Source organism: Hirsutella rhossiliensis (genome assembly GCF_020360975.1).
Source record: "Hirsutella rhossiliensis strain HR02 chromosome Unknown scaffold00002, whole genome shotgun sequence".
Classification (NCBI taxonomy): Eukaryota; Fungi; Ascomycota; class Sordariomycetes; order Hypocreales; family Ophiocordycipitaceae; genus Hirsutella; species Hirsutella rhossiliensis.
In genome coordinates this window covers 6,367,523-6,383,673 of record NW_025408668.1, presented here as the reverse complement: position 1 = coordinate 6,383,673, position 16,151 = coordinate 6,367,523, and the positions used below count along the sequence as shown (strand labels likewise).

At 35.2% G+C, this 16,151-nt stretch overlaps 2 protein-coding genes across 2 annotated transcripts; both read right to left on the bottom strand.

The window, feature by feature from the left end:
• Positions 1 to 7,554: 7,554 nt before the first annotated feature.
• On the bottom strand, positions 7,555 to 9,844 carry HRG_02326 (transposable element tc1 transposase; the record flags this gene model as incomplete). Its single annotated transcript, XM_044860797.1, has 10 exons — positions 7,555 to 7,836; positions 7,930 to 7,961; positions 8,022 to 8,136; positions 8,389 to 8,722; positions 8,785 to 8,844; positions 8,905 to 8,956; positions 9,033 to 9,140; positions 9,338 to 9,622; positions 9,680 to 9,768; positions 9,834 to 9,844. The coding sequence occupies 10 exons, from the start codon at positions 9,842 to 9,844 to the stop codon at positions 7,555 to 7,557; spliced, it is 1,368 nt and encodes a 455-aa protein (XP_044724430.1).
• Positions 9,845 to 10,263: 419 nt separating this feature from the next.
• HRG_02325 (uncharacterized protein) lies at positions 10,264 to 11,041 on the bottom strand (the record flags this gene model as incomplete). The annotated part of the gene is made up of 2 exons (XM_044860796.1): positions 10,264 to 10,473; positions 10,541 to 11,041. 2 exons carry the CDS (start codon positions 11,039 to 11,041, stop codon positions 10,264 to 10,266), a joined length of 711 nt encoding a protein of 236 aa, XP_044724429.1.
• Between the last annotated feature and the right edge of the window lie 5,110 nt (positions 11,042 to 16,151).

The window sequence follows — 16,151 nt, the reverse complement described above, 5'->3', positions numbered from 1 at the left end:
CGTGCCCAAGCAGCATTACGTGCCCACGTGCGACCTTATGCTTACCTAAGCGCTGCTAAGGTAACCTCGTATATATATATATAAGGGCTAGCTCGGTCGTATAGTCTAGTCTTTCTTTCTTACTCCTTAGCTTTAAGTCTTCGTTTATAGTGCTAATATATCTTTATAGCTATTAAGGCTTATATATACCTAGCTATAATATTACTTAAAGCTTAATAAGATCGCTTACTAGCGATTAAGTAAATAGGTACCGAGCTTTTACGTTATACGCGCTTAACGTAAATCTAGTATATCCGTTTTAACCGTTCCGACTAAGACTCCGACCACCGACTAAGTAATTATAAGGCGTATATAGAACTAAATAGAAAGTAAAGAACGGGGGTTAATTATTTAATTTATTAATCTTTAAAGAGTTCCTTTAGTAGGCTATAGGTATCCCTACGTCCTTATATACCTCTAGCCGCGCGTCGTAATCCTTACTTTGGTTTTAGATCGTATAACCTATAGCTTTAAGCGCGTAATAGGTTGCCCTACCTCCTAAGGAGTTCGTCCTAAACTCCTAGGACCTTAGACCTATAGATTAATCGTAGTCTATTAAGAACGCCTTATTTACGAAGTTATAACGAGATACCTAGGAGTTCTCTTCTTCTTTATAACCTTTTTATTTTATAAGGTATCGTCGATAACTTTTTAGCCTATAATAATCGAGAATTTATTCTATATTATATATAGTCTCCGTTATAAATAAGTGGTCCTTAGGCTTAACTAGCTGTTTATCTCGACTCTAGTAAGGCTTTAATATTACGACCACGGTTAGCGGGCCGTAGGAGAGCCGGCCACGTTTATATAATAAGGCGGCTCGGAATAATAGTTAGGACGAGAAGTCACTTAGGCTTAGCTTACCTAAAGCGTACGTAAGCTAAGTAAGCCTTATATAGATAGATTACTACTTAGGAGCATAGCTTATAAGTAAGCTATAGTAAGCTATAAAGGGGATTACGGCTAGAACCGTGATCTAAGGATAGTCTCTATAGGTATATATAGCTACCTACTTTTACTCCTTTAGATAGATAGCTTAATAGCTTTTAATATAGATCTTTATTACGATTCTATCTTTAATTTTAATTACCTAGTTATAGTCTACGGTTTACGACCTCTAACTTATTACTAACGTAATATACTTATTATTACTTAGACTACGCCTTATTATATCTGCTAATATAAACCCCTCGATAGGTTTATCTCTTAGGAATAATACCGGTCGTTATATATTAAAAGCTCTTATTTAGTATAATACTATATTACTTTAAGTAATATTATAACTATTAATATACCTATATAGTAAACTAGATTAACTAACTTTAGAGCTACTATATCGCCTTAAGATATAATATATAAGATTATTACCCTTTAATATAAGGTATAGTTACTTAGGAATAAAGGAGGCAACGGATAAGTTAGAGACCTTATAGAAGTAATTAGACTAAAATAGCTAAGACTACTTAATAGTACTTATAGTATACTTTAAGACTTTCTTACTTAACTTAAGGCCTACTACTAGTTTTACCCTATAAAACTCTTAGACCTAGTCGAAAAGGTACTTTATATAGGAAATTATTTATTTAAAATAGTACTTACTTAGTTTAGACCTATAATAAGGGATTTTCTTAATAACTAACTAGCGTAATAAGATAATAAGATAGATAAAGTCTTTATTAATTTCTAAGGATTTAAAGAAGCTATTATAAAGGTATTTAGAATAACTAATAAGGAATAAGAAGCTAAATAGAAACTTTAAGAACTCCGATAAAGGATCTTAGTATTAAATTATACTATAAAGTTCTATTAATTTACCTTAAAGCTTAATTAGGACGACGAACCTCTTATATTACGATTCTATAACGGGCTTAAAAAAGAAGTTAAGGACGAGCTTTATAAGGAAAATCGACTTAATAACCTCTTAGACTATATTACTATAATAGTATAAATTAACGATAGATAGTATACGCGACGCTAAGAAAAGAAATAAGGAAGAGGAAACTAAAACCCTTCTTATAAGAATAACTTTAACTAATACGCTAACTATAAAAAGAAGCGCGAAACTCTTATTACCTATACTTATATAACTAACCTAGGTAGGATAGACTTAAACGTAATATAAAAAAGTAAAAGAAAGTATTTTAACTATAAGAAACTTAGATATTACTTTAAAGAATATAGATAACCTTATAAAGAAAAGAAAACCTATTAAGTACTAGCCTTAAAAGGTAAGAAATACTTAAACGCTATTAATAGATAGGAACGAAAGTATAAACTCCTTAGTTAAACTATATACTATAACGATAAATATATAGTATACTTAAGCGATAAGAACGGTACTAGATAGTTCTTAAAGCTATTAAGGAAAACCCTTATAATAATATAGTAAAGGGATTTTAAAATATAGAAATAAGTTAAATTTATAGAACCGGAATACCCTTATCTTAAAGGAGTCTCTTAAGACTAGATTAAGAAGAACGGTAAATAATTCTAAGAAGATATATAAAATAAAAATCGATAATAATAATAGGTAGTCTATAAATAATATAATAAAGAAGATATAGATATAGCCCTTATACTTACGAAACTTAGATAGTAACTTAAAAAGGAATAATAAAGTATTAATAATATAAGCTCTAAAAAATAAGAAATACCTAGAGAAATAAAAGATAAGAATAAACTTATATTACTATCCTTATTATTAAGGGAAATTACTATAATTAGAGAATACGCTCTATACTTTAAAGAATTTAAAGAAATACTTAAAATTAAAACTTAATAAATACCTTAAATTCTTATAGAAAACTAATAAGCTATATTAATTTAGTATTAACTAGTATTATATAGAGGAGACTATACTATAGCTATCGCTATAGTCGATACCTTTATAGCTTTATAATAAGAATAGTAACTATAAGGAGAATTTAAAAATAACCTATAAATACTACTTACTTATAAGTACTATAAGTATATTTTATAGATATTATACGTCTACTTAGATTATATAATATACTTTTAGATAAACGTATAATATAACGCCTTCTTAGTTAGGTTTAAAGGATAAGTACTTTCGAAACCCTACTTAAGTATAAAACTAAACTACTAGAAAATCTATTAACGTTACTTAAATAACTAAGTTATATTATTAAAACCTAATTATAGTACGCTACTTAAATACTATAATAATTATAGTATATTAACGAGATATCTTTTAAAGATATATAAAATCTATAAATACGCTAAAATAAAAGAATAGTATAACGCTACTTACTTTAAGGTATCTAAACCCTTAATTATTTAAAGACTTATATAATAAGTTAAATATAATAAAGAAGATTATAATAAATATATATACTTAAACTATAGAGTTTATAAATATAAAAAAGTATAAGTATAGTATAAATAATATAATAGTATACTAAAAGATTATTAGTAATATATATAAAGGCTATAAGCTATATTCGACTAAGGAAGAATAGATAAGGAAATACTATATAAAAAATAAAAAGATATAAAACGAAAACTTAACCTTTAGTATAAAAATAAATAGAATTATAAAGTATAGTATATAATTAACTATAAAGTAGTATAATATAAACGATATAGCGTTAAGAAATAAAGAATCTTTAATTAGCTATAGGAAATTAGTTTCTTAAGCCTTAATATAATACTACGCGATAAAAATATAAAGAAACAATATTAATAATAAATTAAAGAAGAATACTTAAATAAAACGAATAAGAACTAAGTAAAAAACGAGGTATACTATTTATAAAAGGGCTATAGACTAGTATAATATAATAATATCTAAGGACCTTATATATAGTAATAGTAAGCTATAGTAACTAAATAATATTAGATATCTAAATCGCGGGATATTATATATATATACTTTTAGACTATAACGCAATAGGTAATTACGTTTTACCTAGAGTTATTAATCGTTATTAACTTATATAAAGATATAAGAAAGATCTATATAAACTTATAAATATTAAAGGAGAGGCCTTTAACTATAATAACGGAATTATTAATATAGAGATTAATTACCTTAATATTAATATCTAGGGCTATAATAAATAAGTTAACTTCGATATTATAGATATTAAAGAATATAACCTTATATTAAGACTTCTATAGCTATAAGAGAGTAACCTACTAATTAACTAGAGAACTAGCTAGCTATATTAAAACGAAGATATAAGTTTCTAAGACTAGTAGATTTAAAAGAAAGTAAATTTTTACGATAATTTAGCTACTAAATAGAATAAAAGGGATAACCGTTTAAGTAAATTATTATAGGCTTTAGTAATATAAACGAAAATAGTAACCGAACTAGCGGATATAATAAAATCGACTAATAAGACCTATATACTAACTAATATAGCTATATAACCTAGTATCTAATATAAATAAAATAAAGGATATAATATAAAGATCTAAAGAGTTATTACTACTTTAAGGAAAGACCTTAAATAAATTAATAAAGAGCTTAAGTTAAGAGAAACTAGCTTTTAAAAGAAAGAATAAAGCCTATAAGATAAAATAAAGAGTATCCCTTAAGAATACTAGAAATATAATAAACTTTTTAAGGAAGAACTTAAGATAGGGTTACTTAAATATAGCTAATAAGACTACGAAATTTATCTTAAGGATAGAATAACGCCGATATTCTATAAAATCTATAACTTAAACGAAAAGTAACTATAAACGCTACGCGACTACCTTAATAAGAATCTATAAAAGGGATATATATAAACGTTAATATTTAAAGTAAGCTACCTAGTTATATTTATTTTAAAGAAAAACGGTAAGCTATAACTAGTTATCGACTATAGACGCTTAAATAATATTATAATAAAAAACCGAATACTATTATAGCTTATATTAGAACTATAAGATTAACTATATAGTAAAAAATAGTTTATAGCCCTCGATCTTAAAGGCGCTTATAACTTAATATATATAAAAAAGGGATATAAATAAATAATAGCCTTTAAAATAAAATTTAGATTATTTAAATATCTAGTAATACTATTTAAACTTATAAATATACTAGCTACCTTTTAATAGATAATTAATAATATCTTATATAAATACTTAGATATCTTTATAATAGTATACCTAGATAATATCTTAATCTTCTTAGATACCCTAGAAGAATATAAGGAATATATCTATAAGGTACTTTATATACTTTAAAATATAAAGTTATTAGTTAAACTAAATAAAAGTAAGTTCTATATATAGGAAGTAGACTTCCTTAAATATATAATCTTACTAAGAGAGATATAAATATAATAAGATAAGATTAACTTAGTTAAAGAATAGCTAATATTAAAGAACGTTAAAGATATATAAAGTTTCCTAGGATTTATAAATTACTACTAACGATTTATTAAAGATTTCGGAAAGATTATAGTATTACTATATAACTTAATAAAGAAGGAAAAAGAATTTATATAAGACGATAAAGCTAACGAAGCTTTTAAATATATTAAGACTATAATTATATAAGAACTAGTCTTAACTACCTTCGATCTAGAATAATAAATCGAACTTAAAACTAATATATTAGACTTTACTTTAAGAGTATAAATTAGATAAAAAGATAATAAAGGAAGACTATAACTAATTGCATTTTATTTAAAGAAGCTAAATAGTATAGAACTTAATTACCTTATTTACGATAAATAATTCCTTATAATTATTTAGGCTTTTAAGGAATTTCGATACTACCTTTTTAAAAGTAAATATAAAGTTAAGGTCTATATAGATTATAAGAATATTGTTGGGTCGTGGGTATTCGTGCTGTGCACAGGGGTGATAGAGAATACGAATCAAAGGTGCTAAAGAGCTATGCCTGTGACTGTTGTATTGGTAATCTATGAAGAGAAGAGAAAAAGATGAAGAAGAATGAGGGAAGGAGGAGAAGAAGGAAGGAAGGGAGGAATGAAGGGAGGCGTGTAACCCCGGTCCGAATGTCTTCGAGACCCTCCTATAAAGCCTCCTTCTCGCGTAGGGCCAGTAGAGCCCATGTCCCCACATAATGAAGTCCTCCGCATCTAGACACTAGCAACTTTTTCTTTCAAGGAAAGACAAAGGTAACAATATAGCTGGTTGATAATCTAGTGGCCAGGAAGGAAAGAAGTCAAAAGGCAAGGAGACGCTCTGTTTCACACTGGCCTATGGACTGACCCTTCTACCCGGATAGTCAGCTGGTTAGTCGAGATGAAGCGCTCAAGGGCCTTGTTTGGTGACGCCTTCGTCATTGCATCAGCTGGGTTGTCGTTGCCGTTGATCCATCGGACTTCTAATATCTCCCGTCTCTCATATGACTGCCGTAGAGCCATAATGTCAATCATAAGACGCTTTTCCTTTGTTGTGCCGAGCTTGACAATGCATTCGTAAAGGGAATAAGAGTCTACGCAGACGATAAGGGGATTGGAGGAGATTCAGTCGGTCGGTGATCATTCTTAGGGTCGTTGCAATAGCAAGGCTGATGTCAAATCCGTCGGTCATGCCGTAGATCTCGGAGGCAAGCACACTTCGGGTTACCCTCTTGCACTTCGTAGAGCTCCAATGGATCAAATCGCCGTTAATGTTAAAAGAAGGAACATCCTCGGAGCTTTCTTGTTTTTCGTTAACAAGCATAACAAGAAAGCCGATTTGTGATGAGAGGTCCTTATTGTTGGCAAATGATCCATCCGTAAAGACCATTAGTTTAGCTGTCTGTAGGTCTAGGGGCACGTATTGGATCCCTCTTTGTAGGTTGTCCTGTTGCCATTTGAGTCTTTTGTTGAGGTGATGCAGTCCGTGTCTGTGGGCTGTTGGACCTGTGCCGCGGTTGACATATCACACGTAGCTTCTGGCTGGCAGATTGAGGCGATATAGGCTCCTCGGGCGCGTTGTTCCATGTACTTTTGCATACGATCAGAAGCTTCCACGTTAATAAGGGCGATTTTCTTAGCTTGTCCCTTCTGCTTAAGGTGAATTCGACCTTTTTCGTCTAGTGCAAGCGTACAGCCGTTGAAGTCTAGGGCCGAAGAAATTAAAAGCTTTGTCTTTGGCTTGGCGATAAACTTAGCTTCTTGTATCTTGTTTTCTTCGTGTACAGAAAAGCCTGCTGTTCCGAGGATCAGGGTGTCATCCGTCTGCATGCCCACTATGCCAAACGCTTGGTTGGGGTCCGTGTTCGTTATAAGGAGGCATGGGTCGAACGTTGAAGTCGACATCCGTAGCTGCTCCCTATGATGCTTGTGGTATGTTGCGAACCAATGTAGGCCTGCTTCTGCAATGCCATAAAGAGGGCGGACGATCGGATGATAGTCCTTTGGGTACTTATCCTGTAGTTCGATGGGAAGATAGGTTAGGACTAGGCGTGCAAGTCCTGTCGTTGAATGCGTATAGGCTTGTGATATATCCCTTAGTTCGAGGACATACCGGACGTAAGGAGCGTTGGGGCAAGGGCTATGATTAGTCTTTGACTAGCCCGCTGGATGGTAGGCGATTGGGTCAAAGAGTGTTCTTCTCGTCGTCGTTATAGCCTTGGACTACGAGGCGAGACTTTTCGTACGGCTTTATATACTTTCCTTTAACTTCTCGGACTAATCGTGACTTGAAAATCCGTGTTCCTCGATGCTTGGTCGGGTCGAATAACTCGAAGGTAAATACCCCTCGTCCGATGAGGTCATTGATTTCCTTTTGATCGGACTGTTCAAACGGGGCACCTGGCGTTGTAATGACGCCGTCGTCTCGAAGCTTAATGGCAAGGGCAATATCGTCCATTTCCCGTTTCTGTAGGAAGGTCTGGGCGTTGTACAAGCTATGCTTCTTATTTTTCGATCCCGGGGGTCGACCTCGCTTGCGTGGTCCTGTGGGCGGCTTTACGGCTGTCTGGGCTGCGGGCTCCGTTGTCTGAGCTGCGGGTGCATTCGTCGATCTAAGCGGGCGTCCTCTCTTCCGAGGTTGTTCGTCCGTGCCGGGGGCAGCAGGGGAGTTATCGTCCTTATAGTACGGCTTCACGACAGTTGATCGGAAGGTCGTTGGTCCGTTAACCATATCAACCGTGATATCATGGTCTTTTATACTTATAACCTTATAGGGGCCTCGCCAGCCAACCTTCTCCCGCCAAACGCATACCTCGCTTTGCAACTTGAGGTTTAGAACGTCAATAGTTGTTGGACCATTGCGTGTGCCTAGGGCCTCTTTAACGTCCCGGTTGGCCATAAACTTGCGTAGTTCCTTCATAGCTTTGCGTACGACCTCACCGCGTCGGATTACCGAGGGATTCGGCGGCGAATCGGCGGTGATTCGAGGGTAAGCCCCGAAGACAAGAAGGGTAGGTACAAGTCCGTCTGGTCCGGCGGTATCGTTGACTGCTTTAACGGCCATCTGGAGGATCGAATCTGCGTCTGCCTGGCTTGAGAGCTCTGCGTACATAATCTCAAACGCTCGTCGCAAAGGGCCGTGGTACCGTTCAACCTTGCCGATAGACCAATGGGCTTCAATAGGGACTTCCTTACAGGTAATCCCTAGCATCTTGGCCTCGGTTTGAAATTCCGTTGAGGCGAAGTTCGTACCTGCATCGTGGGTAACAACGTCCGGGGGTCCTTGGTACGTATCGATCCATAAGCAGCGGAGGGCTTCCCAAGTGTCCTTTGTTGATAGGGACTTCAGGAACCTAGCCCGTGGAAAGCAGTAGCAGAATCGACGACATGTAAGACAGGGCGGCTAATTAAGTACATCACATCGACAAGAATTTCATAGTTGAATTCATGGTCATCTTTTAGGCTGAATTTAAACCTACGAGGCTCTCGTCCGTGTAGTTGGCAGTGATGACAGAATTTGCCGATTTCCTCTAGCCGTTGCTGTTCGACTTCGTGGCCGGCCCGGGTTAGCAGCTTGAATAGGCGATCTGTAGCGGGGTGCCCGAAACGGCGATGTAGGCGACGTAGTTCCCTTCTGTAAGAAAAGGCTCTGTTCTTGCTTGCTAAGATGAAACCAAGGATGTCCCCATTTGCGTATAATAGGGATGCGGGTCTCGCCTTGGATAAGTTCGTCTGTGGTATTATTGAAATAGACGTGCAGCCTATCCATGTCTGCAAGGCAAAGCAAGAAAGGGGTCAGAGCGTTGAGGACCTGGAAGTCGATCTGTCAATAGCTGTTCGTACGTTAACATTCCCTATAGACGATGTTGACTCTCCTTTTCCGAACGTGATGGAAGCTCTTCCGGCTGTCGATTTATCTATAGCAACGGAAGGATCTTCCCGCTGCAGCGCAAGATACTGTTGCATACCGACAGTCGAGACGTTGGCTGCACCGGTATCTGGAAGGATGCCTTGGAAGCGTCCTGCATACCGGTCCTCAATAAGGAACTGGTTGGATGGGGTCTTTGGGGCATTATCGGCGTAGATGTCTTCTCCGGTGACTTGGTGCAAGAAAGCCTGGTCTGTAAGGAACTGCGTTACGTCCTGCAACTGGTCTTCGTCTTCGTCGTCAAACGGGTCACTAGGGTCAAAGTCGGCTTCCTCGTCCGTATCGGCTCCTTCATATTCCGTGAGGTAGGCAGCGTAGTCCGTAGCTGTGGCCGTAGACCCACTGAAGTGGCATTGTGAGATATACTGGCTTCGTGACTTACGTCTTTCTTCGTCGGAATGCCTCGTTGACCAACATTCTGGCTTTCCACAAACGAAGCACTTCTTCGTCCACTGTCGTTTCTGATCTCGGCTACCTTGTGGGTTCCCTCGGGGCCGAAAGAGGAATATCCGCGGTTCCTACCGTACTGATTGTACCGTCGGTCCATGTAGTAGCTGTCCGTCGAGGTTGTATATATAGCTTGTCTACTGATAGAGGTCTCGATTGAAGACCGTAAATCAGCAAAAAGCTCTTCGCACACGCGGGCAGGCTTGAACAATGCGTGTTCAAGTTCTATGACTCCTCGGCAGGCTCGGATAACTGTAGTACGTAAATTATCCTCCCTCGATACTCAGGGCCTAGGGCCTCTGGCAAAGCTGTAGCTTATCAAGTAGCAGCTGAAGAACCTGATGTAGGGTCTTATCACTATGTTCCCTACGGACCCTATCGAAGGTAGCAGTTGTCCAGTCGGTGTAATAGTGATGATGGTTAACATCGGTGTCGAAATGCGTCTTAACCTTGTGATACGCTATTGCAAATGTATCGTCTTGATCGACGTAATGAAGGTAGAAGGTTTCTGCTCGTCCGTTAAGAATCTAGGAAATACCGCATAGAATTGGGTCTCCCGGATCTGTGCATGGAAGCAGATGTTGAAAAGATCTTCATCTTATCGTCAAGGAGGTCGTAGGGCTCGCCTGTGTACTTTTGGTCTTTGTCAAAGGTCTTTAGAAACTGGGCAGAAACGGCGGGGTCAAGCCGTTCGTTCGGAACGGAACGAGGGGGCAGGGCCTTGTACGGCTGATGCCCGTCAGGCTGGGTCTGCCTTGAAGGAAATGACTGTAGTAAGGGGGCTTGGGGAATAGACTTCGTCTGGGTCTGTTGAGTGGGGATGTCTTGGGGAAAGCTTTCCTGGGAAAATGGGGCTTGGAATAAGGTTCCTTGGGGTCATCTGTTGGGCTTGCTCGGGAGGCCTCTGGGGTCCTTGGGAAACAACCTGTTGCTGCTGTTGCAAAGCCTGGGCTTGGGTTGTAGGCTGGTCCCTTGGTGACTGGTCTTGGGTCGGATTTTGGATATTCTCTCGGGAAGAAGGCGTTGCGAGGGCTTGTTGTTGCCAGGAAGCATTTGATCGTACGTCAAATATCTGTTTTGTGAATTCCTCAGGGTCCCAAGTAGGGAAACTGTCGGCTTCGAGTAGCTTAATCAAGGATCGTTCGATTCGCTGGTGGTTCGTCCCAGTATATACTCCCTTTCGGCGGAGAACCCGGCGGAGCTCCCGCCGGTATGAAATTTCAACCATAAGGAACATGTCTAGCGTCCATCCTTCAAAGTCTTGTTGGAAAGCATGGAAGACTTCATCATCCCACATCTTCTCAAGAGTATAGGCTTTAGGGCCTTAGCTGCGTACGTGGTTGCATGTATCTCCGTTATATTATCGACTGAGATATCTTTGAATCGAAGCTGAGGGTCTATAGCGGAAAAATCGGCCGCGAAGTCGGTTCCGCGCATAAATTCCTGAGCAGAAATAGGTTGGCGTAGGCGTACATCTTCTTGAGGTTGTATAACCCTTATGCCTTCTGTTTGTCCTTGTGACATGTTGATTGTTGTGATGTCAAGGCTTTCCTACCGGCTTGGTCTAGTCGGTTCTTGTCGTGTGTGTAGCATAGACTTCCTCTCTCAGGACTGTGGTGCAACCTATAGAAATAGGTCTCGCAGGAATTCTTCAAGGAATCAGGTCTTTCTCTTCCACTTGCAAACTTCCTCTCTCGGGACTGTGGTGCAACCTATAGAAATAGGTCTCGCAGGGAATTCTTCGAGGAAACGGGGATGCTTTTCGATACCTAACTTTCTGTGGTTAAACAGACGTTCAACCACTGATCAGTGTTGGGTCGTGGGTATTCGTGCTGTGCACAGGGGTGATAGAGAATACGAATCAAAGGTGCTAAAGAGCTATGCCTGTGACTGTTGTATTGGTAATCTATGAAGAGAAGAAAAGATGAAGAAGAATGAGGAAGGAGGAGAAGAAGGAAGGAAGGGAGGAATGAAGGGAGGCGTGTAACCCCGGTCCGAATGTCTTCCGAGACCCTCCTATAAAGCCTCCTTCTCGCGTAGGGCCAGTAGAGCCCATGTCCCCACATAATGAAGTCCTCCGCATCTAGACAAATATCTTATACTTTTTAATAATATAATAGTTAAACGGACGATAGATCTAATAAGCTAAATACTTATTAGAATTTAACTATAAAATAATTTATAGAAAAGGGATAGAAAACGGTTAAGCTAATACCCTTAGTCGACGAAGTAACTATAATATAAAGGCACTTATAGTAAAAAGATAGCTCTTAGAAATTAACGAAAATAGGAACTACTAGTAACAATAGCTAAATATAATATTTAAAGTATAACCTAATAACTCGATATACTAAAAGATCCTAAAATAAATAAAAGAATATAAAGTACTAAATAGATATAATATAAAATATTTAGAAGTTTTAATATATAAAAATAAAATCTAGATATTACTAGAATTATAAGATAAAGTTATATAAGATATATATAAATATTTAATATATAGATACTAAGGAATCTAAAGAATAATAAAATAGATTCAACGATAATATTATCGGAAGACGCGGTTGTTAGTTATATATATTAATTGCAGCGCACCTATCGGAGCGCGTTCTACTTTTGCCTGCGTAGCGCAATAGTCTTCGCGATAGTTATAAGCCCGGGAGGGGATAGCACACCACCCCTGCAACTTCCGGTAACTACGCGCGGTGCGGGGTTTAATCCCCCGTAGACGACTACCTCTCTTGGATTTCCTTGGGTTATTGGCGTGGCGCTTGGTGTTCGACTCCCGCGTCTTGGGCTATAAGGTCTAGGGCTCCCGGCGGAGCCGCGATCCCTGAGGGGGTGTGTCGGAAGACGCGGTTGTCAGTCATATGTGTCAATTGCAGCGCACCTGTCGGAGCGCGTTCTACTTTTGCCTGCGTAGCGTAATAGTCTTCGCGATAAATATAACTTTTTATAACTTAAAGAAGTAGTATAATAAGTTATTAAAAAATATAAACTTTATATATAAAGTAAAGCTAAACGATATAAACTATATAGAGAATTATAACCGCTATTAGTACTAGAGAAACTATAGGATTTAATAGCTTTCGACTATATTATAAAGCTATTACTATTAAAAGAACCTATAACTAACGTTAAATATAATAGTATATTTATTATTACCGATAAACTAATAAAGTATAGATACTTTTTACTATATAAAGAAGTAAGTAATATAAAAGAGCTAGTATATATATTCCTATAAATAATTATTAGTAATTATAGACTATTAAACGATATTATCTTTAATAAAGGAAGTATATTTATAGCTAAGTTTTAGTAAGCTCTTATAGTATAATTAAGGACGAAATATAAGCTTAGTATAGCTTATTACTTATAAATAGATAAATAAATAGAACGACTTAACTAAACGCTTAAATAATATTTATAATATTATATTAGCTATAAATAAAATAATTAAGTTAAATAGCTATTAATAGCATAACTAACTTATAATAGCTTAGTTATAGAAATAACTAAGCTCTTAATAGTATACGCTAATTATAGATATAACCTAGAAGTATTTAAGGTTACTTAATAAGGACTATAAGTAAAACGAGTAATACTATAAGTAGATTAGCTATAAAAATTATATAAAGAAATATAATAGGAACTTTAATTTATTAGAGAACGAATATCTACTTACTATAATCGGAAAAGATTATAGGGACTAATCTTTTAAGAGGGAGATATAGTCTACCTCGTACTACGAAATATTAAAATAAAACAACTAAGTAATAAATTAGATTTTAAGAAACTTAAACTATTTAAGGTTAAGAAAACTATTTTAAAAGTTAACTATAAACTTTCGCTATTAACGATAATATAGATATACCTAATATTTTATATCTTATTATTAGAACTAGTACTATAAAACGCTAAACTATAAGAAAAAATCGAAGTTAATAATAATTAAGAATATAAAGTAAAATAAATACTAAATATAAGAAAATAAAGTTAGTAATAAGAATACCTTATTAAGTAGAAGGGTTATAGACTAAAAGAAAATACCTAGGAACTATTTAAGTACTTAACTTACTATAGTTTTCTACTTCGATAGTTCTACTAGTAAAATCTACCCTAGGTATTATAAAATCGCTTAACGAACTAATAGCATTCTAATTAATTATATTAAATCTACCTATAAACTAAATATTAACTACCGCTTTAGATTCTTAGCGTTTAGCCTCGTTAAGGTTATTTAAGGAATAAAGGCCCTAATAGACTATCTTAGTACCCTTTATTTTTAGCTAGCGCTTTTAATAGCGAAGCTACGCTAAATAAGCTAAGGCTTTATTTAGGTCGGCTTAAGCTTCTAATATTCGCTCCTTAGTAATTTCTTCTTCTTTATTTAATTAATCGGACTTTAGATTTATTTAGGATACTAGGAAATATATTAGCTATAAATAATAAGTAGGATAACGAAGTTACCTATAAGAGCTAATCGCTATGCTTAATATATCGTAGGAACGACCCCGCTATATATATTCGGTATACTTAGAAGATTTCTCTAGTATTTTATAGTAGAAGCTACGCGATAAATAAAAAGAATATAGTATAACGTTAAAACTAAAACGATTAATAGACTTAGCTAAATAAATACGCTTAAGGGTCTTATAAGAACGATCCTTTAATACGTAACTAGATATACTATTAGTAGTATATCCTAAGGGATAGAAAGGATAAAATAGGGAATATATATACGCGCGATAAGGGTATATTTATATATAGCGGCTAAGGTAGTAGTAGGTCTTAAGGATAAGACTAAAAGGAAGGGAGATATTGTATTATAACTATAGTTAGCGGGCTATAGGAGAGCTAGCTACGTTTACGTTATAAGGCGGCTTAGAATAATAGTTAGGATAAGAAGTTACTTAGGCTAAGCTTACTTAAAGAGTACGTAAGCTAAGTAAGCCTTATATAAATAGATTACTACTTAGGAGTATAGCTTATAAGTAAGCTATAGTAAGCTATAAAGGGGATTATAGCTAGAACCGTAATTTAAGGATAGTCTCTATAAGTATATATAGCTACCTACTTTTACTCTTTTAGATAAATAGCTCTCTAGCTTTTAATATAGATCTTTATTACGATTCTATCTCTAATTTTAATTACTTAGTTATAGTCTATAGTTTATAACCTCTAACTTATTACTAATATAATATACTTATTATTACTTAGACTACGCCCTATTATATCTACTAATATAAACCCCTTAATAGGTTTATCCCTTAAGAATAACACCGGTCGTTATATCTAAGCTATTAATAAGTAAGATATAGTAGATTTTAACTACTAATAGTAAGCGGAGATAATAGGCTAGTTTATACCCCTTAATAGCCTACTTAATTTAGTAAGGACCGATATACTTCTTAGTTAACTTCTTAGTTAGGCGCCGTAGCGGAAGGTTTTTAGTAAAGATAAGGACCTAGTTACCCTCTTTAAAGGATATCGGCTCTCGATCTTTATTATAGTATCGCGCCTATTACTCTTAGGCCTTTATAATAAGGAGCGCTATATATATATAAAGTTCTCTAAGACCCTAGACTCGGTCTATTACCTAGGTACTAAAGCTTTTAAGTTATCCTTTAATATAACTTTTAGACTATAGCTAATAGCCTATTAAAACCTTAGCTAGAGCTCCTTTTACTATATTATAGTATAAGGTATTATATATAAACTCTACTAATAGTAACTTATTTATTTAATCTAACTACTCTTTATTATAGAAAGTCTATAAGTACTATTTAATCTTTTAGTTAACCTACTTAGTTTAACTATTAGTTTAAGGATAAAAAGATATACTAAGGCGTTGCTTATAATAAAGTAAATAGTAAAGTATAGCCTAGAAGTGCCTTATAAATAGGCTCCCTCGATCGCTAATAATGCTATTAAGTATTTTATAATACTTAAAGATTTCCCTTAGGAATATATCTACTAAGCTATTACTAGATATACGCGACGATACCGGAATATACTATATATAATAGGTTAAGCGGTCGACTATAACTAGGATACTAGAGTAAATCTTCTTCTTATATTAGACCGGTAGGAGGTCTATAATAAAGTTTATCGAAATCTCTTACTATAGACGGCTTAGCGCTAGTAGTAGCGCTAGTAGCCTATACGGCTTATAATACCTTAGCTTTATAAGCTAATATTCGTAGTAGGTAGAGATATAATAATATACGTCTCGATATAATTTAGGCTAGTAGTACTATACTTAGATCCGCTTATAAGCCTTAGTTCTACCTTAATAGCTAGTAACCTTATTATTATAAAATAATATTAAGATCTTATTTATTAAACCTAAAGGTATTAAGATCTTCTTATAGTAATATAATAGCCCCTTATTATTAGTGCTC